This window comes from Anopheles funestus, chromosome 2RL, assembly GCF_943734845.2.
Source record: "Anopheles funestus chromosome 2RL, idAnoFuneDA-416_04, whole genome shotgun sequence".
In the NCBI taxonomy this organism is placed as follows: Eukaryota; Metazoa; Arthropoda; class Insecta; order Diptera; family Culicidae; genus Anopheles; species Anopheles funestus.
This window is the reverse complement of record NC_064598.1, coordinates 29,082,153-29,110,149: the sequence shown is the minus strand read 5'-3', so window position 1 is coordinate 29,110,149 and position 27,997 is coordinate 29,082,153. Positions and strand designations below refer to the sequence as shown.

The following is a 27,997-nucleotide window of genomic DNA, read 5'->3' as shown; positions in this document are numbered from 1 at the left end:
ATTACTAAGAAACAATTATAAATGAAACAATTTGCAAATAAAATATCCTTTTTTTTAATTCTTATTGTTTTGTAGCTTGAACGAAACGCAGCGGCAAATTTCTGTTAAATTCGAAGTTTGACATTCGAATTTAATGATTTGACAGCTGTTCTATTTCGAATACGCATTCAGCCATCATCGGGAACCCTTGGCTTGTGTGTGTGTTTGGTTTTTTTATTATTTACAGCAAGCTTCACTCACACCATCGCATACACACTTGCAATGAAGAAGAAGACCTTCACTCCATACGCTTCGGTTGCCATGTGTGGGTTTGTGTGCCCGATGATCTTACTTGGATGGTGGCGCTGAGCAGAAAAAACGCGAATTTGAGGGAAATCGTCAGACGGGCACTGTGTGTTGTGCAGTTTCATTGTGGTTCACCGTTTCCAATCTGCCCTATGTGAACAAACACGTTTCCACGTAGTGTGTGACTCATTGCTGGGTAGGGGGAAAAACACTAAAGTAAAGTGTCTAGAACGCAATCTTCTCATTCACAAGCGAGAAAAAAATGGAACATCACGCCTGCAGTGATGATGTGAGAAAAGTGATTCAGTGAAATCGTCCACACCATGGTGATCGAATTCGGAAGTACCGTGCGCGTTGCATGTCCACAAAGTATCACCTATCACCAAAAAAAAAACCCGTCACTGCCTTCCACTTCGCTGACCATTAAGAATAAAAAGATGTACGGCTAAGGGTGCGAGAAAGTCGTGTTTCGTGTCGTGCATTCACTGTTTGGTGCGCCCGTACCCGTGTGCGTGTGTGTGTTTTTGTTTTCGTGAATGAAGTGCATCACTGTGACAACAAATCTATGTGTGCCGCGCAGTGTGTAAAAGGAAGGCATAACATAACAAAAAACAGGCGACTTAGGTGTGTGCCACCTGGCAAAACAAAACAAAAAAAGGTTGTGGCTGCTGCTGTGGTGAGAAACTAAAAAAAAAAGTAATTCCATAACCATCCCCGACTGTATTACCCACGCAAGGCCCGCTTTGTGCAACATAAACGCGGGTCAACCCCGCGGAATCCGTGCAGCAGTGTTCAATTGATAAGCGATTAGAAGGGAAGAAAAGTACCAGCAATGGATTCGTTGCGAAAATGGTTAAACAAGCCAAAGGTAAGTTGTCTCAACAAGAGGAAAAGTCATGGTTTTTTTCATGGGCTCAATGCTGCCGTCCTTGTGGCTGCGACCATTTTCTGCTTTGCTCTCACGTACCGAGCTAAATGGTGGTAGTTAATTTTTTTTCCATACACTTCCTCTTTGGCTCGTGGTTCGTGGGGAGCCTTGCAAACCAAACAGAAGGGGGATTGGGGGGGGCATTGAAACACTTTTCATTTGCGTCGAGAAGAAGAAAAGCGAAACTATTGGGCGCCACAGAAACGACCAGAAATGCAATGGAGTATTGTTTTTCTTGTTCCTTTTCCCCCGTCTGCTGTGACGTAGTGCGCGCGAGAAGGCTGTGTGCGAGTCAGAGCGAAGAAAGGAAAAAAAAAACAACAGAAACATCACGCGCCTCTCTCTGTGTGTGTGCGTTGTTGCGTTGCGTGCGTATCATTGCGATGGCTCGGTCAGGGATGGCGAAACTTTTATCACAAAACTGTACGTTCTTGTGAATGTTGATGATAAATAGTGATGCGATGGCCCTTTGGGCGCTTTGTTTTTTTTTTTTTTAGCCAAATTTTATCGCGTAACGTTTGTGAACCCCGTTCTAGTTATGAATATAACATCGCGACGGCAAATCGACCGAGAAGGCCTTCGGGGAGGGGAGCGAGCGAATTGCGTCACCAACACCAAAGCAAACACGTACGGGCACGTACGTTCGAACGGCGAATGTTTCATGTCCGCGCCGTTGCGTACGGTATATCGACCACAAATGGCACTACCAACGCGCCACAACACAATTTCTGCTGTTGTCTCGACAAGTCTGGACGGCGGACCTGGCTGGCTGCTATCGCCACATAAATAAACACGCAAGAAGTGAAAATTCACACGCACACACGCACATATACTATCAAACGCACGTGTTTTCAAGATTCGGTTGCTTGGATGATTTTAGACAAAACTGATGAAGTTTTTGTTATGTCAAATAAAACTATCCTGATGGAGTTGAACGCTTGCTCTTGAACGTCGCGGAAATCCCCGTAATCTGTTCGATTATGACGTTAAAAACACCTTGAAAAAGTACAAATTGTCTTCGACCTCAGGAAGTGTGATCTGTACCTATCTCCTACCCCACCCTTACGTTAAATGTTGTTGTCCTTTTGTGTGTTTTTGCGTTCCTGCCATCAACCTCGTCCAAGGTTTTTGTTGTTGTCCTGTTGTCCCTTAAGGTTAGACCAGGGGGTTGAGTGCACTTGCAGTTTTGTACGCGACAGTAAACAGATATCTGTATCTTATCGCTGGCAAAATATGTACCATGATAAAACAACCCTTTCCATTCTTTTTTTTTATTCAGAATCTGCAGTACAACGTACGACTCCAAAGGGGAACAATGAGTTTGATACATTTATTTATAATCAAGCATTTTTTCATGCATTAATTTATTTTGTCCCAATAATTCCCTCGCTTCACCATTGAACCAAATCGTATGCGTAAGTGTAAATAAACCTTCGTGAAGTTACGGTGCTGCGTATGTGTTACGCGCCACGTAAAAATGGAGGGTAAACAAGCATACAGAGGGTTACACGTGTTTCTTCATAATATACGCAGTAGTTACAGAAGCACCAAGGTGCTTCAAACCCAGTGTTAATTGAAACTTTCAGCAAATAGTTTGTGGATGAAAACGCGCTCTAATCCAACTCGGTCATCAGACATTCGGCCGCTTATTTGAATGCTGATAACCTACATAATTTAATGGGTTGTCAATTTTCCAGCTCTAGATTCTTATTTTTTTTTGTTGCTCCAATCCCTCTCTCCGACACATCCGGTAAAGGGCCACTCGACAAACCTTCTTATCAGCTTGTTCAACTCGTTCCTACTCGAGGACACTCTCGAGTCATGCTGGGATGGGGAGGCTTTACACGGTGAGATCGTATTAGTTGCTTCTATTGGGTCGGGAATTGAGTCCCTTCGTTTCGTTCTTCACTTCATTATGCTGGAAATGGAATTATCCATGTATTGCCGAGAAAAGGATTTTTTTTCATAATTCTTCAAATAAAATTTGAACAAAGTCATTTATTGTCACGAAATTATTGGAAACTTTTTTTTTTAAACTTTGAACAATGGAATTCTATGTACCCATTAATATTATATTATATTCACACAGCGTATTGGATACGAAAAAAAAAAGAAAATCACCCTTAAATGCATGTAAATGCGCAGCAGTAGTTAACCGGTTGATACTGCGTCAATGCATTTCGCTGCAGATTCGTGATAAGGCAGACGGAATGCACCGTCAATTGCTGTTCTTTAAGCTCGAGTAGCCGCTAATTGATACAAGCCATAGCAAAGGCTCAGAGACCAAAAGGGCCGCTGGACAATTGCAGTTCGATTTCTGTAGACCTCATCACACAATCCTCAATGGGACGGGGAATTGCTTTAACCCGGTAATCCATTAAAGTGCTGCCGTTCTAATGCCCTTCTTATTTGGAGAATCTTTAGTTGTGATTGAATGGAATTCAAATCATCGCTTGTCACATAAAAGGGTGTTTGTGAAAGGGAGGCGAAAAAAAACTGGACATCGATCGGGAAAAGGATTAGAACGCCTCCACTCCCCCTCCAAAGGACAGTCAAAAGGAAATATCCACAATAATAGTAATAAAGGCGGCGGGAGCTCTTAGCATGGAAGTAATGTAGAAGCAATTGATGATCCACCAAGCAATAATGTGTGTTTTGAAACTGCTCGACATGCGTGAAGGTGGTACGATTGTTATTTCACAACCACCCACCAAGCCCACCACCCCCCCCCCCCCAAAAATACACCCCATAAAAAATCATTTTCGAACAGGTTTCTTTAAAGGAGGCCACCTCAACTAACTGTGTGGTGTATTTGTGTTATGCGTTTGCGATGCGCATGTAGCTGTGTTATGGCCTTTTCTGGTCTGGTTGTTTCGTCAAGATCGCACGAACGGATGGAATACATTTAAATTGAGCCGTTTTTTTGGTTTTGTTTTCGCATAACTTCTGACCCTTGGCCTGGGGACTGTTTTTAAACTTTTGGTGAAGTTTTAATTAAAAAAAAATTAAGTCGAAAATATAGCAGCATATAAGAGCTGTTGTTATCAACAACAAGATGCAAATTTGTTGATATGAGTTACAGAATTAGAACAAAACTCACTTCCAGTGTCATAATTGTACTGCTCATGCTTTGGTGAGGATTACTCACTGAGCGATAAAAACAACCCCCCTTAACGCATAAATGTGAAAGCTTTTGCTTTTGCGGGGTAAGAAGATAACGAATATGGGGGTTAGCGAGTGGCTTATGTATTTTGATGATGTAACACGACCGTAGTCATATTTCTTTTTATTTCAAGCCGTTCGCACACGAACGCACGACGGGTTCCATAATTGATAATGCGCGAAAAACGGCCAAACTGTGAAACCAAAAATGCGTCTCATCGAACCTCCTTTTTTTTTGTTTTTAGCCGGTGCACTTCTTTCGCAATCCACCTTAACTGGGCGGAACAGAAGCAGTTTTGGTTCGGAGAGTTTTGCAACGCAATAGGAAGAGCTACTAACACCTGGGTCCGAAGCTTTCCACACCTTATCCGTGTGGTGTACTTTTTTCCTTTTTGTTGTGGAACCATCTACTAATCCACCCATCCACTCATTAGTATGCGTTACTAACAGGAGGGAGAAACCCTTATCATTTGTGGTTTTGTTTTCACATCAGCTTTAGCAGCTTAAAGCTCTTTTCGCTCTTTTACTAAAGCAAGTAGATAGCTGTATTTGTATCACATTTAATTTATTTTAAATAATTAGAACGTATATTCTTTCCCTCTTATTGGCACTTGGCACTCCGTCATGGTGTCTGTTCAGCATATTAAACCCTTTTGGAACGAACGCATATGGCAAGACGGGGCTTGGCTAAAGTAAAATATTTAACGTCTGGCACATCTTTTCGTGTGTTTTCAATTTGTATGTTTAGTTTTCTACTTTATCATGCATACTCCTCCCCCGTCCGTGATCGAGAATATGTCAATAATAATGTGTGTAAAGTTCGTGCCAGAATAATTTTGTCGTCCAGAACAGCGTTTCATACTCGTTGATGTATGAATATTACGTTACAGAAAATGTGGAAAAAAATATAAAAATTTACTTATTACAAATAAAAACGAAGTGTCAAACGGCCTGGCGGTCCTATTTAAAATAAACAAATAAAAATAAAAATGAAGTAGGAAACTGATCTTTACACTAGAACTACCCGACCAGTCATTTTGACTGGAACGCTTCCTTTTCATCATATTATTTTTTGGCGTTAAACAATCCTAGGGTAGTTGAAACATGAGTTTTACTTATACATATATGCATACGATCTCAAATTAACAATAAAATATACTCCAACTCTTCCTAATTGTTTAAAAATTAACAATGAAGGAAAAACGCTTTAAACGCTTGGTAGTTTTAGTGTTAAATTCGAAATCTACTAATTAAAGAATTCCTTTATTTGTGTACGGAATGTTGTGTGATAATTTTTCAGTATGATTAAAGCATTCTTCTCAACAAATTATTCAAGTAGAATAAGACTATAAAAGAATCCGACAATTAAAAGAGGCAACTATGATAGCTGGCAATTAACAAGGAATTCTGGCTGAAGCTAGAAAAAAAACTCTAGCTTTAACTTTTTAAATTTATTCAAACAAAACAATATTTAAAATTTATTCTACACACTCAATTATAGAATTAGCACTTTTAGAAAGTAATAAATTTAATAATAATCTGTAAAAAAAACCTTGTATGATATGAAAAAGTAAAATTATAAAAAAAAGATTACAATACTTTCACAGCATAAGAGTAGTACATTGAAACGGTTAATTGTAGTGCAATCTAATTCCATACCCATTATCACATGCATCGGAATTAGCCCTGAAAGGGAACACCTTGGCTTTTTGCTTATTTTTTTTAAAAGCACCACATTTAAAGACAAATGTCACACCGATTACGCGGCACCGTGGTTCTAACCACCAGGCTAACGGTTCCCCCGTAGAGCGCCACGTTGATACGTCGAAAAACGGCACGTGGAAATCGAGTGTCAACTATTTCCACGCGTGTTAGGGAGGTCAGTTCGGACGAAGGGGGGGTTTTAAATAGCACGTTGACGTCTTCGGGGACAGAACGTTTTTTTTGTTGTCTTTTTACCATGCGCGGACCCTTTTCCGAACTCCGTGACTCGGTCCACTGCGACGGTAGCACGGTCTGCGTTGCCGGAGAGTGCGTCGATAAATTTCCATTGTGTCGCCTTCACGGACCGGTAGCCGCTAACGAGTTCCTTGCGTATTGACCTTGACGCCGAGACTCGACGGCTGTAGACGGATGGAACGAAACTTGTGCCCGCGGCTTTCAGAGCTTTCGTGTCGCCACTCTAGGCGCACCTGAAGCATGGTACACCGGAATTGCCACCACCATCGGTGGTCATCATTGCGGAAGCAGGAAGTACATTTTCTAGCCTGATCCGCGCGGACCCTTGGGTCTTATTCGTGCGGAATCGGTTGAAGACAATTTTTGTGTTTATTTTTGTTTCTGCTTTTTTTGTTTTTGTTCGTCCGTATGTACGTCACTGGTTTATGAAAAGTAGCAACAAAAGAAAAAGCAATAAAAATATGTTGCTTCTGTGTTTTGCATTACGTTCCACCACCGATTTTATTCTCACACACGAGCGAAGCACTGCTTTGTTTCTTTGTTTTGGTATTTTACTTCATTTTTCTGCAACGTGCCCTGCATCAGTTCCACCTTGTGTTTCTATTATCGGAACCTTACAGTATATCTGCCTTACATCCCCTTTGTCGTCATGTTTGCTGGTCTGTTGTTGCGTGTGTTTTGCATTCGATGACAGTCGCTCGAGATCAAACTGGAGACGACGGACCACCAGAAGACAGCCACACACCGCACATGCCCTAATAAAGAGGGTTTCTTTCTTGTGTGTCCCGTTTCGCATTTGTAATATGTTAATAATTGAAAGTAATGGAAAGTGTCTTCCTCATTGAGGTCGTTATTAGCACTTTCATTTTCCCTTCACGACGCCGGAGGGGTATTGTGCGTTTTTTCTGCAGAAGATTTGTTGTTTAGTTCGGTTCTTTTATGTCACAATTTGATCGATCTTTTGTTGCGTTAATACGCTTCATTTAGACAAAAACAATTTTTTGTTTGATATTTTTTACAAATTATAAGAAATGAAATTTCAGAATGAACAAACCACATATTTGCATATCTGCGTGATCTGGCCCTTCAATTAATTCACTGCAATTGGTGAGTCATCTGATGACAATCGACAGTCTTATCGCGTAATTTCCAATGCTGGAGTTAAACGTGTTTTTTTTTTGTATTTTTGCATGCATAATATTTCCTAGACGCGCGTAAAGGGCTTAATGATGATGACGAGGGGAATTTGCTGGTAAAACCGATCAAAATTGTAAAACGTGACAAGTTGATTGTATAAAATTTGCAATTTGCATTTGTAGCTTGGACACAGTGTGCATTACTGTGTTTTGAATTGTACGCAAAAATAAATATTGAAATTAATTATTGTAGCTGAATGTATTTACCTTATTTTACTAGCAATTATAGATTAAAATAAGGTAAACACATTGAGGAAAAATCTATTTATTCTCAGGCAAGAGTAAGAGCCTAATCAAACTCAGAAATATTTATTATTATTATTTAATATAGTATTTGTCAAATAAAATTGAAAATAATCAAACTTGAGGAAGAAAACACGTTTAATTTCTTCCATTTAATGCTGATTTTTGATAGAAGCCATTTTAAATCATTAACAAAAATAATAAAACAAAATAAAAAATCTATGAAAACTAATAAGTTATTTTACTTATTTTGATTTTTGTTTATAAAAAAGCACAGCTTTCATAATCATTACTCATTACTGATCAAATTATTTCGCCGGAAATAAATCTCCTGCAGTTCTTTCGATTTAACAACGACATATACATAAATAACTATTCGTAGCATCATCTCATTTTGCTGAAAGTGTGCTGGCGACATTGGAGAGAAACACACCAGAGAAAAGAAATCACCTCCAATATTGCATTTATCGTCAGGTTTTTGCTGATGAACGGTCTGGTAAAGGTGAAAGTAAATCCACAACCAACGCACCACGGCAGCACTGGTGCTTATTACTATCTCACAGGCAGCAACCAAGCCTTTGTGCCCATTGGACACGAAGAGCAGACGTTGTGTGCGTGGAAACTTTTTACCTTGTCTGAGGAGATTGCAGTGCATTTCCTTTTTCCCTGTTTTGTGCTCTTAGCCAACGTAGAGCACCGAGGAAAAAAACAGAACTGGTCAAAGTGAAACAACTTTTCCCACCAAGACGGAACCTGTGAACCGCATGCAAACAGCAGTTTGGATGTCTTTCTTTTGGATGTAAAATAAAGTAAAAACATTTGAAGAAATAATAAACCGAGGAGTTGTGAGACCTTTTACAAAAAATAATAAGTAATATGAGTGTAGTTATCTAAAGAAAATTAATTTAACTACTAATATTCAAAAATATTTACTAATTTCAATTACGCGTTTTTTTAGTAAACTTTTTCCTAACTTTAATATGTTTTTCTGTTCGTGTTAAACAAATTATTATTTTAATATAATCTATATTCCCTTGTACTACATTGTGTTCTGTGAGTTGTTTCATTTTAAAATTATCTTCCGTACGGCGTAACTGGTAAGTGTCACCTTATCAATGAAGGGCCCAAGATCACGTGGAAGCAAATGAGACCACAAATCGCTGGCAGTGGAGTGATTTATTCGTAAAACAATCAACCTTATACGTTTACCGTGGATCAATTATTTGACATGCACGTGCTATTGATTGCACTCTTTGTATGTGTGTGTGTGTTGCACTTGTATTGCGTTTTAAATCGGTACGATTGTCTTTTAAAAGTACTTCAATATTGTTAACAAACATTTTTCAATCAAGACAACTTAGTTCGATCTTATCACTTCACATTTCTTTAAATAGCTAGACATATTTATTAGTAATGTAAATCCAGGTCAGACAGTAAATAAAAGCAGAGCAAATGAGTCATTCTTATGATAAGGAAACAGTCACTGCTCAATTGCGGAGACACTCATTATCGTGGTACAACGAGTGAAAAAAAAACCGCCGCAAAACGATGCGTTAAACCAGTGGCAAATGTGGAGAAAGCTGTCCGCTCCATTATATATCATTGTTGCCAAAACAGCCACCTTCGCGTGAATGATATGAATGCTGACATGGTCCAGTACGAAACACGGAACTGGAAGTAACCATTTGGACTTAATAATTAGTGTTTATTCCCATAACACGTCCCACGCTTTGGTGGCGTACATCTTCACTGACCTGTGGATGTGATGATACACTGTTGCAGCTTAAAGAGCTTGACTTACTTTTTTTTTCTTATTAATTAAATTTTTTTTTATTTTTTCGTTCACGACTTTTGTTGTTTGGGTAAGCATTAGAATCTGTAATTTTTTATCATTACTATTTGCATTTATACTTCTGCTCTCTATTGCACTTTATATATTTATGATAGTAAAATCTATCATTCCTGATTTATTGCTTTATTGCGCAAGGTGCAATCGTAATGGTCGAATTACATGACGTACCTTTACAGTTTACGAATGACGGAAGGAAATGCGTCCGAATTTGGTTGCCGACTGGTCCGAAGGTACCCGGCACGCAACGGGGTTGATGATGATCGTTGATTATTATTTCTGGCAGGGTGTGTAAAACACCGTTTGTTTACTAACGGGCTTAAACGGCTTATTCCCTTCCACTGGTCTGGTCTGGCCTTTCTCTATTGTATCTGAACTAAATTTGAAACCACAACTACTCGGTACAGTTTCGGTTTTGTTGCGAAATGTGTTAACTTGTGCACCATCCATGGCCGTTGACTATCAAATCTACCGTTTTTAGTGTGGAAGCCGCGTCCTCGCATTAAACGGTGCAACTGTGCGGTGGTGGTTACGCTTAGTTCCGTTTCGCTCGATCGTAATCATACACAGCAACAAAGGCATAATCGGGCATGCGTTCCTTTTCGGTACGATAACAACACAAACGATCTTGAACCGTTTAGGCCGACAATTCGATTATGATTTGTAAGAGGTGCAGTATGGAAGAGTTTGGTAAATCATCAAGAAAAAAGGCTAAACAAGAAAGAATGTTTTTAAAAATACTTTTTGTTGAACTATCGTTCAATTTCATGATTGCTTTGTGCAGTTAAGAATCCTTTTATTTAGTATTTTAAATATTTAATGTCCTTTATTTTCTCCTTTTTTCACAGGCTGACGACAAATCGCTTCTGGCACGATTTTATCATGCTGATCGTGCACTGACAGCGATTGCAAGCGAACTGGACAGTTTCGATGGACGTGCAGAGCCCGTCCGTTGTACACGACTTGTTAGCCGACTTCGCCAAGGCCAGGTAAGGCAATTGAAAAAAATCGAACCCTTTTATTTAGACGCTAATACCCCCCATTTTATCATCGTAGGACCGCGTTTTGGCGATCACCAATCAAATCATGGACGAGTTGCTCGGTGACGATCGGGCACAGCGTGCCTTTCGCGTGAAATTCCCCGAGGAGGTGCTGCAGGAAAGTTTGGCCGGGCAGCTGTGGTTCGGTGCGGAGTGTTTAGCAGCCGGCTCGTCGATACTGAACCGCGAGGCCGAGTCGGCGAAGATGCGTCCGCTCGCAAAAGCGGTTACCAAGAGTCTCGAGATAGTGCGGAATCGCCTACGAGAGCAGTGCCTTCGCAACAACACTCCAAACAGTCCCACCTTGCGGCTGGACTTTAACGATGCTGCTACCGAGCAGCTGTACGAAAGCCTAAAGATATTCGATCGTCTGTTTGCCGAGTTTGAGCTGGTGTACGTCAGTGCAATGGTGCAGGTGAAAACGAAGCAGGAGTACGAGATGCAAGAATTGATCTGCGTACTGTTTTCGGAAACGCTTCAGCGCGCATTAAAGATTGGTTTGCTCGAGCAGGAACAGGTGGATTCGTACGATCCTGCACTAATGTTTTCTATTCCCCGGTTGGCCATAATCGCCGGGCTGGTAATCTTTCGCGATGGGCCACTAAATATGGATCAGCCGGCAGATAACATTTCGGAGATATTTCGACCGTTCCGTAAGCTGCTGATAAAGATGCGTGATTTGTTGCACACGCTGACAAAGCACGAGCTGTACCAGCTGGAGAAGCTGCTCTGCACAAACGAAGAGATCAGTGCGAGCGAACAATTGATCTGTGATGAAAAGAATGGTGGTGGTGGCGATGGTGGTAATGCTGTCAGCGGTGAAGGTGTACGAGATTTCGATGCACACGAGCCGGTGGGTGAAAGCAAGGAGCATGTGGTGATTGTAACGACGACCACCATCACGACGACGAACGCGACAAATGCTGCTGCCGATGGGCAGACGGATGGGAACGTTGCTAGTGAAGGTGATAAAAGTTTGCATATAGTTAGTCAAGGTTATGAGGTGAGCACTAGCAGCGATCTGAACGGTACTGGCAGCAATGGCAACAATGCGGAATGCTGTAGCACCAGCAGAGCGAAGAATCAGCACAATCAAAGGCATTTGCGACAGAGGTCGGAATCGCGACCATCCTCACAGGTGGCGAAACCGGCCGGCAGTAGGTACGGGGGAGACGACAATATACCGGAGGTGGACGAAGACAATAACAATCACATACAGAAAGAAGCGGACGACGACGAGGAGGAAGACGACGAAGGTGACAACGATCCGAACATGAAGGATGGGCTGGTCACTACAGACTGTGCTTCGGGATACCTGATACCAAACACCAACTTTGGCAATTTGTTACAGACGAACGAAGCACCGCTGACGGACAGTTTTATTGCGACGGATGACGAACTGCGGCTCCTCAATACCGACGTAGCGTCGCCATCGACGGTGACGCAAGCCAACATAGAAAGCATTCTGACGAGTGCCGATTCGAGCGGCCAGCAAAAGCTAGTGGATTCCGATTCCGGCCATGGTACGGCAAGTCACAGCACCGATATGTCCCCGGAGCTGGATACCGAACGTACGGTGGCAACGGGCAAAGTGGAACAAACGAATGACACCGCTGGTGAACCATTGTCGACGGTGGTAGCGCAAACTAATACGAACAAATCCGTTCGCAAACGATCGAGAAGTGGTAGTATGCACAAGGCTCCTGAAATTAGTGAATCTTCGAGTGAAGATGAGGAGGCGGACGTAGACGAGCCGGACGATGTCGATGCTGACGATGACGAGGATGAGGAAGAGGGAGAAGAAATCATTTATCCGGAGGGTTTAACATTCGTGGTTGGTGGACCGGCGAAAGATTACACGCTGTATGATGTTACCAAAGGCATCTCGGCACGGCCTAGCTCCAGCCAAACGAAGCAACCGCAGTATAGTAATCATCGCAAGCAGAGCCATCATCGGCCACGGGCCTCAACATCGACGTCATCGACATACCGGAAACCGCATCAGGCGCATCAGCATCATCACCATCATCACCACCACCATCATCATTCCTATGCTGCAGCGACGGAAGCGACCAGCTCGGTGGCTAGCACGACGACCACCGGTAAGAATGCAACGAACGGTAGCACTCGCCATAGCCGAATGCAGCAACAGCAGCATCAGCGCAGTTCGTCCTCCAGCTGTGATACCTCACCGACGCAGAGCGAATGCAGTGATGTGCAGGAGGTAGTACTTGCCATCAGAGCGGTCGGTCGAAACAATTTCCAGTAAGTTTTAACAGCTTCATTACACTTTAGTTGCCTCTAACGAAAGCCTTTCGAAAGGGATTTGCGGGGAGAAAAACTCAGAAGCTCGAAAAAGGGCCATTTTTGGGATTATTTAACAGACAAATTGCTTCTCGAAGTGTTATTTAGAGAGGTTATTTAAAAAAAATGAGTTTGCGGTAGCGTTAGAAGTTTCGATCTCCCCTTTCACTCTTGGCATGTATAAACAACGCTCATATGGTTTTAAAATATGTTTCCTTCTCCGTATAATTTTAGAACAACTGAAAACCTTCTTCATCGTCTGTTTGTGTGCATTGCCGGTGTGGCTGATCAGCTGCAAACGAACTTTGCCGCTGATCTGAGAAAAATGCTAAAAAGCGTATTCATCATGAACTCATCACCGCCCGAACCAGAGGAACCCCCGGACGCGAACGCCAACGAGGAAGAATCAAAGGACAACCATCATAATCCGTCCGATTTGTTCGAGTTCCGCGCAAGCGAACAGGACGTGATAACGGCCGACCAGCAGAACCACAGCGGTGGCTCCAGTCAAAGCATCTACTCAGCCGAGGAAGCAAACCCCGAGCAGGATTCGGTATTTGCTTCGTCCGGCGATTCGTCACCCGTGCGCCGTACAACCAGCGTGGAGGGTCGTAACGTGACGGTGAACGTTTCCGTATCGGTCGTAGCCTCGTCACCGGGCGGTGGTGCTAGCAGTGGCCACAGCAGCACGGGCAGTGCTCGCACCGCCCAGGAACGTAGCGTTAGTTTAAGTGAAGCGTGCATCGTTGTCGAGGGAGGGAAAGCAACGGCCGGAACTCGTCGGCACAGTGCAAGCGGGTCCAAAAGCGACTATGGCCGTAGTCGCAGCAGTCCAAACAGTCCAACCAATAGCAATAGTAATAGCGGTTGTGGTAATCATCATGGCTCCGGCCACACCACCACCACCACCACAACATCCTCGTCTGGGCGAGATTTACACATAGAGCAACATCAGTCACAGCGAAGGATGCCAGAGGAGCCACCGAGGTGGATCCCAGACTGTGATGCACCACGGTGTATGTCTTGTGCGTCGGCTTTTACACCGTTTCGCAGAAGGCACCATTGCCGCAACTGTGGTGGGGTGTTCTGTGGCGTTTGTTCCAATCTATCGAAACCGCTACCAAAATATGGTCTGACAAAAGCAGTTCGCGTGTGCCGGGATTGCTATATTCACGAAGTTGGAGTGTAAAAGCACGTTTTGATTTTTGAACACGGTAGCCAGCCAACTCATCGTGCGCAAAGCTTCCGCCATGTGCGTTGTTCGCGTGAGTGATGGTTATTGTTTCGTTATGCTTTATGTGCTTATGTTTTTTTTTTCGTAAACGTTATTGTTATTTCATCTGCTTGACTGTATTTTTTTGACGTGCCGGAAGCTACAACTTTTTTATGATAAAATGCAGTTACTTTTACTTTGTTTATTCAATATTTGTGATATACTTTCATTATTTGACCATGAACAGAACATCTAATGTGGAACTATAGTTTGTTCTGCTGTTCATTACTTGCGGTCCAGCTTTTGTTTTCGTTTTAATTCTTAATAATTTTTTGTTGATGTTTTTTTTATTCAAAAATAAATGGCCGGGACCGTATTACTTTAGGAATGCTTTGGTTGCAAGATAAAATATTTCGCATGTTTACTAGAATTCTATCTCAAGCCGAAGAATATTTGTGCACCTTAGCATCATACAAATGATTTGATATTGTTTATTCATTTGATTTACGCTAAAACCAACCTGTATGAAGAATTATTAGGAAAAGCAAAAATCGTCACGTATTTAATAAGGATACGGCATATAATTTGACCAACTCATGACACCAAGAACGTCCTGCTCCCCAGCAGCGGGAAAAATCGTTCAATAACAATTAAAGGCAAGCCAATCAAAACACAGTACCCGGAGGAGTGCAATGCGCCAATGTTGACGGAACTGTATCAAACTGTGTGTGTGTTGTTTAATGTGACGCGTATTCCATTTAAAAAAGAAACCCCAACGAATTCACTAACTCTAAACTTGCTATCAAATGTTCAGCTCCAACACATTCCCCAGCAGCAAACCGAGCACCGAAACCGGAGCAATCGTTCGGCTCGTTTGCTACACGAAAAACTATAGACAGAGCGGTAAAGACTTTGTTTTACTACTACCGGTTTTACTACGTACGGATTTATAAAATGGTTCAGTTAATATGCCAGTTGTTTTGTTTTTTTGTTGTTGTTGCATTTTCGAGCTGTGGAGGTGAATTTGAATGTGCATGATATGATAAATTTTAGTCATTTAGTCTAATTATGAGTGCGTGCTTTTTGCTGGTACCCGTCTGTCTCATGTGGCAACCCACGCTGTCGAAGTGATTTGATAGTTTGATTTATTTTGTCCTTATTTTTGTTCTGTACCATTGTATTTGAATAGCAAATTTTTTCGATTATTAACGTGTTTTCCAAGCGTACGTACGCGATATACAAAAGCAAAAAAAAGTAATGATATTCACTCGCACGCGGAAGCGTGTTCCATTTTTTTTTTCAAGCGTGCAAGTTTCCCGCCAAAAAGATGTGATGCGCGTGTACGGGGGAAAGCATAATGTTAATCGAATTAAAGTTGAACAGGCAACGTTCTTTCTATTGCTTTTAAAGTTTCCGGAAAGAAGCAAAACAAAACAATAAAGTATGTACGATGAAGCGATAAAAGGCAGCGAGTAGTAGAAAATGCGCAAGCGATTAGTATGGGTTAAAAAATAATAAAAAAAACAAAAAACAAAAAAAAACAGACCGTACACAGAAATTTGCAAGCGGATATATTACGAACGAACTGTGTAAATGGAAAGGAAGCATCCCCATCATTTGAGTGATATCTTTATATATTTTTAAAATTGATACCATAAATGCAAACAAAATAAAGTAAATGAAAAACTGAATGGGAATGGTTCTCTTATGGTTGGAGCTAAAAAACAAAGGAAAAGATGCAGAAAGCGTACTGGGACAAGGAATCGTACGTGATGAAAAGTAAATAAATATATACGAAAAGAACAGTATGGAAGTGTTTCAAAATCCGACAAAAAACCATGGAAAATAATAACAACAATAAGGCCAAAATTTTCTGTTCGCAAAAAGGAATATCACAAAAGGGAAGTTGAGATCAAAGATGCATAGAACAGTTGAATGAAACAACAGAAAACATAGCAACCGTTTCGCTGTATGAGTAGAAGCGCATTTTACACTAATCACCAGCAGTTCTTCACCACCTGTTGCTATTTGTTCGGTGTTGTTCCCCGTTGTGTGTTATAGGTTGGCCCATATATGGAGGTTGAAAAACCAGCGTGACCTCATTGCATGCTGCACCGTACGATACTGAGGTAGTAAGTTTCCATGGAACCATAACAACGGTACCAGTTGTTTGTTGGGAAAAAACAGCAGTGAAAAATTTTTACTCCAAAATCGTTCTCGACACGACACGGACGTGTAATTGTAATTAAGTGAAAGCTCTACGGTTGATACATCCCCAGCAAAAGAAATTAACACAAAATGGATCAAATAGAGGAAAGTGGTGAAGATTCGCAGGCACCGGAATCCACCTTCGAGGATGATCTGGTGCCGAAAGAAATTACGGATGAATTTTTCGAGGAGCTGTGCTCCAAAGCTAATCTGGTAAGTATATGTTTCAGTTGACCTCTTGTTTCCCATTAAATCTCCAACTGTTTAACACAATTTCTTATATACACAGACTGTGAAAGATCTGCAAGGAAATGGGCAGTATGGGTTAGCGGAAGACTTCCAGAAATTACTCATTACGGGTCAAAATTTGCGTCAGCAGCTAATCGAAGAGCAGGACCGAATCGCAAAAATGCAGGACGAAGTTTCGGCCGCCTCGGGACGGGTGGCACAGGCAATGCAACTTTCCCAGCGTGACCAGGACACCATCCAGACGCTGAAATCGGAAATTCAGGATGCGTGGAAGCGTGCCGATGCTGCCCAAACGCGCGAACAAAACGTACAGGAAGCGATGAATCAGATGCGAGAGAAGCTGGAAAAACTACATGCCGAAAGTGATCGTTACGGTGATCGGGACGATGAGTAGGAAATGTGGAATTATTGAGGGTACATGCTTTAACTCGGTTTCATCCTCCCTTTCTAGTGTCGGTTCGACGATGAACAAACATAAGGAGGGTATCTTGCGCGAGCGCGATCGCTTGTATGTGGAGGTAGAAGAGCTGAACCGTCGTCTCCACACGCAACGCTTGTACATGGAGGAGCTGGAACAGAAATGCTTCGAGTCGGAAACAAAGGTGAAGGAGCTATACAAGGTGCTGGATGAAACGTCGAACGAAGCGTTTCGGGACAAGCGCCAGCTCGAGAGCCTGCAAACACAGCACACCGAAGTTACCGCAGAGCTAGCAACGAAAACGGAGGAAGCAAAGCATTTCAAAGCACTTTCAGAATCGAACCACAAAACCATCGTACAGCAGAGCATGCAAATGGCAGCGATACGCACGAACTATGAGCGTGTTATGACCACCAGCAATCTTACCCAGGTGAAGCTGGCCAAATCCCAAGCGGACTATGATAATATGGTGCAGCTGAAGGAAAAGGTGACGAACGAGCTGAACACGAAGGTGAACATTTTGAAGCTGAAAGAAGACGAAAACAACAAATTTCGGTTGGAAAATGCTAAGCTGCTAAAGACGCGAGAGTTGCTACAGAAGCGTATACAAACAATCGAAGCAACAAAGGGAACACTGGATCAGGAAGTGGCCAAATTTAAGTACGTATATTTGTGATCATATTGGAATAGTCTTGCACCCTACACGCCCTAATGACAAAACGCATGATTTTAGGAATACGATCGTGACATTTGAGAAAGAGCGGGACGCTTCTAAAAAATCATTCGATGTGGCACGTAAGCAAGTCGATGCAATGCTCCGGGAACGAGATCTGGTTCGAAAAGATCTTGTAAAGGCGACTAGTGAGTAATTTTCTTGTAGACAATATCAACATATCATGCTGTTTTTTCCAATTTTTCCGTACTCCGTTCACTCTCAGAAACAATTTCCGACCAAACGGAACAAATGACACTGCTCGATAAGCACCAGAAAACGTTGGAGAACGAAATCAAAGCACACCAGGCCGCGGCCCAAAAGCAGCTAACGCTAATGCTCAAGGTAGAGAAAGATCGGGACCGGAATGCGGAAGAGGTCCAGAATCTGTCGGACAGAATCGAGCAGCTGAACGAGGATTTGCTGTACAAGCAGAATCTGATCGGTGAGTTGCGCGAAAAGCTGAAGGAATGTGAAGCAAAGCTGTTCCAGTGTCAAAACCTGCTGGAAATTACCCGTGGCGAGCGTAACATTTTCGAGCGCGATTTGATGACCTGCAGCAAAGAGACGGAAAGTTTGAAGGAACGGTTGAAAAATGCGATCCGCACGGTGGATCAGCTGAAGGAGGAAAATGCCAACAAGATAGCGGACCTGTTCAAAGCGAACAAAACGATCGATAAGGTGGAAAAGGAGAAGCAATCGCTTAAAACCGACGTGCAGAACATAAGCATCGCATTGCAACATTCGAAATCGGAGCTGAGCGAAAAGACGAACGAAAATGCACGGCTTAATAAAACACTTTCGGTAGGTTTTGCGTGGGATTGTGTGCGCTTTTTTCTATTGGAAACTAATTTTGTTTGCCATTCACTAGGACGATGCAACAAATATGACGCGTTTGAAAAAACAACTGGAGGGAGCCATCAACGAGAAGGATCTTGTAAAGGTGCAGCTTACCCAGCGCGTGGAAGAGATCAACAATCTGACGGAAAAGTTAAACATGCTTAACATGGCACTGGACCGCGGGGAAAACCAGTACCGTGACCGTTTGGATGACATTCGGCTGCTAAAGATTGAGATTAGCAATTTGCGTTCGCAGCGCAATCTACTAACACGCGGACTTGCTAATACGGCCGACATGCGGCAGGAAGTGTTGCAGCTAAATCGTGTGTTGAATCAGGAACGCGTGAAGGCACGTGCACTGGAGGACGAAATGTTGACACCGATGAATGTGCACCGTTGGCGCAAGTTGAGCGGCAAGGATCCGGAAAAGATGGACCTTATTGTGAAGGTGCAAACGCTGCAGCGCCGTGTACTGTACCAGTCGGTGACGGTGTCGGAGCAGGAGAAAACACTTCAACAGTCGGAGAAAATGTACGATGCGCTGAAGGAGGTGGTAGAGAAACTGCCCAGCCATAAGGTCAAGGAACGGTTGTCCGCTACCCAACGGGCGTTGACTGCGCGCACAAAGAAGCTGAAGGCACTTGCAGCAGAAATACGCATCAAGGAACTCGACTGCAAATCGAAAGATTGTACACTGGAGCAGCTGAAGCAGGCACTGCTGGATACAAAGAAGGAACTGGTAAAAGAGGTATAGTAGCAAACAAAACGAATGTCCCGGGTTGGCATGATTTATTCTAAATACGCTTTTCTCCAACGGTGTAATTACAGAAGCGTGAAAAAATAAAGCTCGTCGAGAATATCCGTGGCCATCGGGCGGATGGTCCTCCCCTAACGGGGGCCAACACGAGCAGTGATATCATCGTAATACGTACGACCAGCCAAACTGCCCACACATCCAGCTATCGTACGCTCGGTTCGGGGTTTAAGGCAATCTGTTAAGCTTGTGCTGCAACTGGTAACGATGCGGTAAAGCGAAGGCTTAATAATTCCATCGTGAGCATGCCCTACGTTGCTTGATTTACTGACCAATCCAATATTGACTATTAGTCGTCTTCTTTTCTTCCTCCGTGCTACGAAGACAACAAATTGCGACCCATTCCTAGCTGATAGCGCTAGCGCAGCGAGGTTTGTAAGATGTGTGAAAATAAATATTAGTACAACGACAGCACGCCTATGGTCCAATCCGAACAAACATTCATCCGCGATGCCGATTCTGATACCTGGGTACAAGCAATCATTTGAATACTACGTGCTTATCTCGCTGGATGTGCTAATGTCCATTGGGTGCGTCAACGTGTCGATGTCTAGCACACGAGTTTAAACAATTCCTTGATCAATCCTCGAACACGAGCAGCTTGTGTCGGTCCACGTGGTTGATTAAGGGTTTAGTATTGACCGTACTTCCGGCAATTAGCCGGACCGGTATTACTGCTAACAATATGATATGGCGGGAGTCGTTTTGATGAGGTGATGCAACATGCAAAAAACCAATAGCATATGCCACTTTTAAATGTTGGTAGCGACTTGATAGATATACGTAACGTAACACTTCAATGGAAATCCTAACGCGTTGTTTTATTATTCTCGCCGTTTGGAGGTCATAACTAATGAGAATGATGCAATGGATTCGGACGGAATGCTAGGACGCGACACACTTTCATATGAGCTTCTTCCTCTGGCTTTTATTAACACACTGAATTCAGGTAAAAATTATTATTTACAAAAATGGCTGCTGAAGGCGCCAAAAGAAAATGTCAAAGTGACAAATAATAATATGTCAAACGTATAACAGGGTTCGCATGAACACTATGATTGAGACACAGAAATTGTCTCCCAACACCCCTGCTCAATTTCTGGAACTTCGCACTCCAATCTGCTCCAGAAGACGCTTGAATGCTATGGACGGTAGTCCTTTAGTCATAACATCTGCCAGCTGTTTTTCAGAAGGAATGTACATTATGTTTATGAAGCCACCTTTCACCTGTTCACGGATGAAATTGTACTTAATGTCAACGTGCTTCATACGACGAGAATCCCGCGGCTCTTCCGCCACGCGCATACATGATTGGTTGTCTTCATAGTATGGTATAGATCCTTTGATATCGACTCCTAGATCTACCAACAACCTTCTCATCCACATTCCTTGGCTGACGGATGTGCAAAGCGCAACAAATTCAGCTTCTGTTGACGATAGGGCCACTGTTTGTTGCTTACGTGTCAACCATGAAACTGTGCCTCCGAACACTCGCAGGATGTAACCACTCATTGATCGTCGATCATTGATATCATTACCCCAATCGGCGTCTGAGTAAACTGTCAAAGGTGCTTCTGCTTGACCTCCTCGAAATTCCAGGCCTACATCAAGTGTCCCCTTAATGTATCGCAAGATGCGCTTAAGATAGCACCAGTGCTCATTCGTCGGGCAGCTTTGTAACTGACTAAACACGTTCACAGCGGCGCATATGTCTGGTCTTGTCGTGTGCGCAACATAGGCTAAACAACCCACTAATTCACGAAAAGGCTTTTCCGTTCTTTCCACTTCGCTTCCCTTCTTTAGCTTCAGATGGCATTCAATTGGGGTGGACACTGGCTTGCAGTCTTCCATGCCAAAACGTCGAAGAAGTGCTTCCATGTATCCTCGCTGTGAAATTCTCATGAACTGATTTTCCATATTTCTTTCAATATGCATGTTGAGAAAGCAGCTCACTTCGCCAAAATCAGACATTGCAAACTCCTTTTTAAGACAGTTCTTGATTGCCGAAATCATCTTTACGTCACGTCCAATCATTAGTATATCATCTACGTAAAGAAGCAACAACATCCGTTCATTCTGTACCGTTCGCACGTACAGACATTGATCGTTTTCGCTTCGCTTGAAAAACAGCCTGACGACGAACTGATGAAACCTTTCGTTCCACGCACGTGAAGCTTGCTTAAGTCCGTATAGACTACGATTCAGACGACAAACAATATTCTCCGATCGTACGTCAAGTCCCTCCGGTGGGACCATGTAAATGTCCTCCTTAAGTGTTCCGTTCAAAAATGCTGTTTTAACATCAAGCTGGTGAACATGCAAACGCTTCTGATTTGCTACGGCTAATACTGTTCTTACAGTATCCAGTTTGGCAACTGGAGCATACGTCTCAGAATAATCGTAGTTGTAGCGTTGGCTAAAGCCACGAGCCACCAATCTGGCTTTGTATCGATCAGGAAGTCCATTTTCACCTTTCTTTATTTTGAACACCCATTTGCAGGTAATGGGCTTCCTGCCTGCCGGTAGTTTACATAAAGACCAGGTATTGTTCTGCTCATGAGACAGCATTTCCTCCTTTACAGCCGCGCTCCACAAATTCCAGTCCTCACGCTTGCGCATCTCTGCCAACGAATCCGGATAGTTTTCGATGTAGCTCACGGCGTTCAAAGCATATGCAGAATAGTTCATCACATAGTCCTTCTGCCAAGAAGGAGGAGCACGCTTCCGAACGTTGTTGTCTATTTCTGGCGCGAGTTGTTGGTTGACCCCTGCTGAACTTTCACCTTCGTCAAAGATTTCTCCACAATCTACAAATTCTTCAACGGTCTCGCTCAAGTCGGGTTCAGCTGACTCTATTACCGCTTCCATTTCCGCTCCTGCTCGAATTTCTTCATCCCGAACAATCGAACATTCGGACTCAACTGAAGGTCTCAAACGAATCACGTCTTCCGATGTTCCAGCTGAAGAATTGTTCTGAAATTCTACTACCTTATGATCACCACCGATCTCGTTGATGATTACATCTCGAGCGGCGATTACTTTACCACGCTTTGGGTCCCAAACTCTATAACCATTGCAATGGTAACCAAGGAAAATTCCTTTCCAAGACTTTTTGTCGAGCTTTTTCCGGTGTTCTTTAGGTATATGGCAGTATGCGGGACTACCCCAGACTCGCATCATCGACACATCAGGTTTTCTTCCTTCCCATAATTCATAAGGCGTCTTAGCTTCAATGATGGCACTTGCTGGACTCCTGTTTACAAGATATGCTGCAGTTTCCACCGCTTCACACCAAAACATCTTGTCAACTTTTGATGTAAACAGCAACGATCTGGCCTTTTCTTCTAGGGTACGATTCATTCGCTCAGACACGCCATTCTGCTCAGGTGTGTACGGAATCGTGCACTGCATTACGATACCTCTCTGCTTACAGTATCTGTCGAACTCGGCATTACGGTACTCACCGCCATTATCACATACTATTCGTGAAATATCAACACCGAACTTGGCAGTAACCATTGCGTCGTACATCTTGAAGCAATCGAAGACTTCGTCCTTCGTACGTATGGTGTATACTACAACAAATCTGCTCCAATCGTCAATGAAACTTACGTAGAATCGGCTTCCATCGTGACCAACAGGTGTCACGGGACCACATACATCACTGTGTATTATTTCTAACACACGCTTTGCTCGTTTTTCCGAACGTTCACCAAATGGCATTCTGGTTTGCTTTGCATCTATACAAGTTTCGCAGATCGTTTCAGCTTTATCACCATCACGCTTATTCAATCCCTTTACCATATTGTGGGATATAAGCTTCTCCAAGTTCTTCTCGCTTAGATGGCCATATCGCTTGTGCCACATCTCATTACATTTGAGGATCTTTCCACATGAATATAATATCGAATTGTTTTCTTTCTTGCGATAAAAATCCATTTCATACTGTAGACCATGACGATTACCGCACGCGAGCATTTCCGAACCACGAAGAACTTTAACACAGCCGTTCTCAAAAACTACTTTCATTCCTGCCATCTCAGCTTTTCTGATAGAGAAAAGATTACATCGTAAATTTGGAATGAAAAGCACGTTCTCCAAAATGCACTCGTGCTGTCGACTTCCGATCTTCCCAATCACTTTGATTGTTCCGCAGTATTTAGCAATCGTGGATTTTCCGTTTAAAGCCACTGCAATCTCAATGGGATTCTTCAAAGGCACCAGCTTTTCAAACAGATCTCGATCGTAGGACATGTGATCCGTAGCGCCTGAATCTGCTATCCATTGCAATTTGTTTTCTCTATGGTTTTCTATGGCGACCATACCAGCGGCAAAACTTATACTCTTGCCTGTCACATTCGCACTGCCCTTGCTCTTGTAGATCTTCTTCGTTTTCTTCTCAGGACATTCATTTGATTTGTGCCCAAGCTTATGACAAGAAAAACATTTAATTAATCTTTTCAAGCCGTCTTTTGGCTTTCCAACAAAAGCAGCAGACTCACGCTTCGTAGATGCACCCTCCACACACGAATCGTTGCACTTCATCTCCTCATCCAGGAGTCGGCATTTGACAAACTCTAGGGTCAAATTTTCTTGCGGAATTGTCTCAAGGGCTGTCACTACCGTCGCATATTTCGGCCCCATGGTCATCATCAACTGGAACACAATATCGATGTCTTCCAATTTTGCCCCTGCGGCCTTATACTCACGTACAATACGATCGAATGCCAGGAAATGATCCTGTAGGCTGCCACCTTCATATCGAAACGTTGCAAGCTTCTTTTTCATGTACAACCTGCTTGCGGTGCTATGACGTTCAAACACTCTTTCTAGTGCTAGCCAAATCGCTCTCGGGGTCTTCTTGTCCTGCACATACTCCAGCATGTTGTCATGGATCCGCGATACAAGGATCGACTTACAACGCCGTTCCTTCTTCTGACGCTTTTCCAATAGTTTTGCCTTCGCTTGGCGAACGGTGTCACTATCTTCCTTTTTCACTGTTAGTTCCTCTACTTCCTCCATCTCGTTCTCGATACATTCAAGCAACTCATGCTCCTCGAGCACCACTTGAATTCGGAACTTCCAAGATGAGAAGTTCGAACCATCGAACAGCGGAATGCGCACAATATCTTTATCGTTATCCATTTTTAAAACACAACGATGTTCATAGAGTAATCCTTAATCCGTCACACGTGAAATCCTGGGCCCATAACCTAATGAGAATGATGCAATGGATTCGGACGGAATGCTAGGACGCGACACACTTTCATATGAGCTTCTTCCTCTGGCTTTTATTAACACACTGAATTCAGGTAAAAATTATTATTTACAAAAATGGCTGCTGAAGGCGCCAAAAGAAAATGTCAAAGTGACAAATAATAATATGTCAAACGTATAACAGGGTTCGCATGAACACTATGATTGAGACACAGAAATTGTCTCCCAACAATAACAGCTGCAGATGAATAAATGATGTCTTTGTAAGAAATTCGATGTTCAATGTATTTGCAATAGATTTACTTGAAGATCTCTTGGAACACTAAAATCTAAACCATTTTTTTTATTGATTTCAAACAATATTCTCTCAGACAGTTGCAATTTAAAGCGAAATATTTTACATCCGAGTGCCAAGTTTGTAACGACCATAACTCGCAATCATCTTCATGATTGCGTTCTATGCAAACTGAATGTAACGAAAACGAAAAATTAATCTTCTCGTAAACAGGTTTTCTTGCGTCCGATGGTTTCAGGACGGAGCGCATACTTTGGTACTTGGTACTTGGCGGTTTAAAACCGCGCCTTGGAAAACCCCAACGTCCATTGCACCATTGGTGAAGGTCTTTTCACCGTTCGCCAGCACGATGGGGCATTGCCGTTTGTCATATTTTTCATTATCAAATGCAATAAAAATCGCCACGGCGTTGTGGCATCGGACCGAACGCGTTCGGGAAGCGTTCACAATAACACGTAGCCTTGACTGTGCGTCAATTGAATAGGCTTGAAACGGGGTGTCTCCAAGCTATTCGTTGTGACCCCCACGAGGGCGGTGTCCTTGCTGCACTAGCATCTACGCGCGATTGTGTGCACATGGGGTGATGCTTTTAGAATCTGATTAAAAAGAAAACCTGTTGTTCCGATCGGCAGCAGACAGAATAGCTGCGTTCGCCGTTTCGTGCAACTGCTGCAAGAAATTGAAGGTAATTTGCAGATCGTAAACATCACCTTACCAGTCATTTCCAAGTGTCACGGTAAATCGTAAAGTTATGACCCCACCTTACGACCTTTAGCACTTTCTGTTTACTGCAAACTGGTATGTGCACGAATTGGAGAGGATAAATCGATCGTCAGGAATGTCGGTTGGCAGATACAAGGTTGTTGTTGTTTTTGCTGGCGAGATCCACCATAGATGCAGGTGTAGATCTCCCCTATAAGCCGAGACAAGCGAGGTAGATTGTGCAATAGATTTGTCAACAAAATCTCCTGCGAGAGAGTTGCTAGATTGAATTTCTAGTCACCACTCAATACTCCTCCGTCACGTCTGTAACGACGGGGTCCAACTGGCTGCTTAATATACGGCTTATTCCCTACCCCTAGCTTAGGTTCTGTGTAAACATTACCATCTAGGTACTACTTTCGTTAGATGAGAGGTTACCACTAGCTTGGTAACGTATACGAAAACATGTGTCAGGTTGTTCAACATCGAGTACTCGATCGGGAGGTATTAGGCTGGAGCGCCGAAGCAAACTCGAATGTGCCCGTGTCACGTAACGCGGAAGACGCAACGAACTCGATCGGGCAATCGGAATGGATGCACTTGTTTTTCACTCGTCGAGCGCATGCTAACCGGTCGCAATCAACCGACGATCAACGTAGCCGATTATGTTAGTTGCCTTTTTTTTTTGGTCGACCCCAAAGCCACCCTGGAACGGTGGCAAAGTGGGAACGAACGAGATAGAGAACGTGTTTAGACGGGGCATGATAAAAATGGCCGTACAACCTGGACACGTTCAGCGGTTGCTGACGCATTACAATTAAACACATTTCTCACGCATGCCTCTACTGATTGGGTTGGCCAGTACATGGTTTAAACTTATCTTCGTGAAATATCGGGTGAGTAGCATTAAATTTTGAATCTGGGCGCCTCATCGTTTAAGCCAACTTGCACAAAGTTAAGCTACAGTAGAACGTCTACTGTAGAACCGTGCGCCGAAAACAGATGTCAGGTTGGTTAAAATTATTAAAATCGTCACCAAACGAAGTATTTGAAATGATTTAACTTTTCGTTCTGAATTTTAATTGTTATTTGACAATAATTTGCTTGATCCAGAATCAGTTTTAGCATCAAAACGACCACCATGAGTATAGTACAGTGGAGCGCCGATTATCCGTGCACCTTTTATCCGATGTACCGCATTATCCGTGCGGCTCGGAAATGAAAGTTCCAAAGGCAAATTGACATATTAACTGCAAACCGCTGATGGCAAGAAATAAATACCTCAATAGGAAATGATATAATTTACTCCTATTCGAAAAAAAGAACAGATTTCTTTTGCAAACTGCAAATAAGAAAATTCACATTTTGCTTTAGAAGAAAAAAGTTTACCCATTACACACTAAACACTAATATTTATCAATAAAAAGAGTTGTGCCTATTATCCGTGTTATTCGCTTATCCGGCCAGGGCTGAGTCCCAACGAGCACGGATAATCGGCGTTCCACTGTATATAGATACTATATACGTTTTATCTAGATATGTAAGTGACATTGACATTAAAGGGACTATTATCCGTGGAATTCGATTAACCGGCATCAGTCCGGTCCCGAACACCCCGGATAATCAACGTTCTACTGTATTTCGTTTTACACCGTAATAAACATTATATTACCCGTACATTCAAGTCGTCACCGTTGACTTTGTGAAAGACATGGAATTGCCATCGCACAGCACAATAACGCACATTTCCGATCCGTTCGGATTTCGGAACCGCATTAGTTTTTCACGGTCGATCGAAACGATCGAGAGCATCAAACTTGCGTTTGGTTTAACACATTCAAGGATAGCGAGCATCCGTCCGTAAGCTGTTGTTGAAATGAGTGGATATATTAAATTTAGATTAACAGTTCTGGCCGATCGACCTCCGCACCGGATGGAACGAGTTGTGAGATAACACACCTAGCGCGTCGTACCAATGTCACGCAGATAGAATGTTTGTTTTTGTAAACAACATTAAAACATAGTTTACGTCTGTCCATGCGGAGGACCCCATTTTCATCCTCGTGCAAGATTGTCGCAATGGGTTTTTTCTTTCTTCACTCACTCACAATGATGTGTTTTTGATTATCGAGTCGAAAAATTGCGAGATCATCTCGATCGGATCCGTTCGAGGGTGAAACGGTAAACAGAAAGTGGCATGTTGTTTAAACAAACCACCAAATGCCACCGTTTCGATTGATTGCTCAATTGTGTGACATTGGAAGAACACAAATTAAGCGACGAACCCTTGACACGAACGGACACGAATGAATGTGTTCGGTACGATGGAGACGCCCGCTTTCCCATAATCGGTGATGAACTGC

General features: G+C 42.8%; 2 protein-coding genes across 3 annotated transcripts; both read left to right on the top strand.

Annotated features, from left to right (window-relative positions):
- The first annotated feature begins 261 nt into the window (after positions 1-261).
- LOC125761470 (lateral signaling target protein 2 homolog) lies at positions 262-15,870 on the top strand. Its single transcript, XM_049422614.1, has 4 exons — positions 262-1,153; positions 10,471-10,611; positions 10,679-12,927; positions 13,201-15,870. The coding sequence occupies exons 1-4, from the start codon at positions 1,118-1,120 to the stop codon at positions 14,153-14,155; spliced, it is 3,381 nt and encodes a 1,126-aa protein (XP_049278571.1). The 5' UTR covers positions 262-1,117; the 3' UTR covers positions 14,156-15,870.
- A 244-nt stretch (positions 15,871-16,114) lies between these two features.
- On the top strand, positions 16,115-19,831 carry LOC125761471 (cilia- and flagella-associated protein 58). 2 transcript variants are annotated; one of them, XR_007418113.1, is made up of 8 exons: positions 16,115-16,600; positions 16,677-17,026; positions 17,088-17,714; positions 17,788-17,915; positions 17,993-18,570; positions 18,638-19,354; positions 19,435-19,659; positions 19,745-19,831. XR_007418113.1 is itself a non-coding variant. In XM_049422615.1 (8 exons), exons 2-8 carry the CDS (start codon positions 16,478-16,480, stop codon positions 19,603-19,605), a joined length of 2,694 nt encoding a protein of 897 aa, XP_049278572.1. In that variant the 5' UTR covers positions 16,115-16,308; positions 16,459-16,477; the 3' UTR covers positions 19,606-19,831. The 2 variants fall into 2 exon arrangements, 1 of the variants encoding a protein (XP_049278572.1); XM_049422615.1 differs by having other exon boundaries at positions 16,115-16,308; positions 16,459-16,600; positions 19,435-19,831.
- The last annotated feature ends 8,166 nt before the right edge of the window (positions 19,832-27,997 follow it).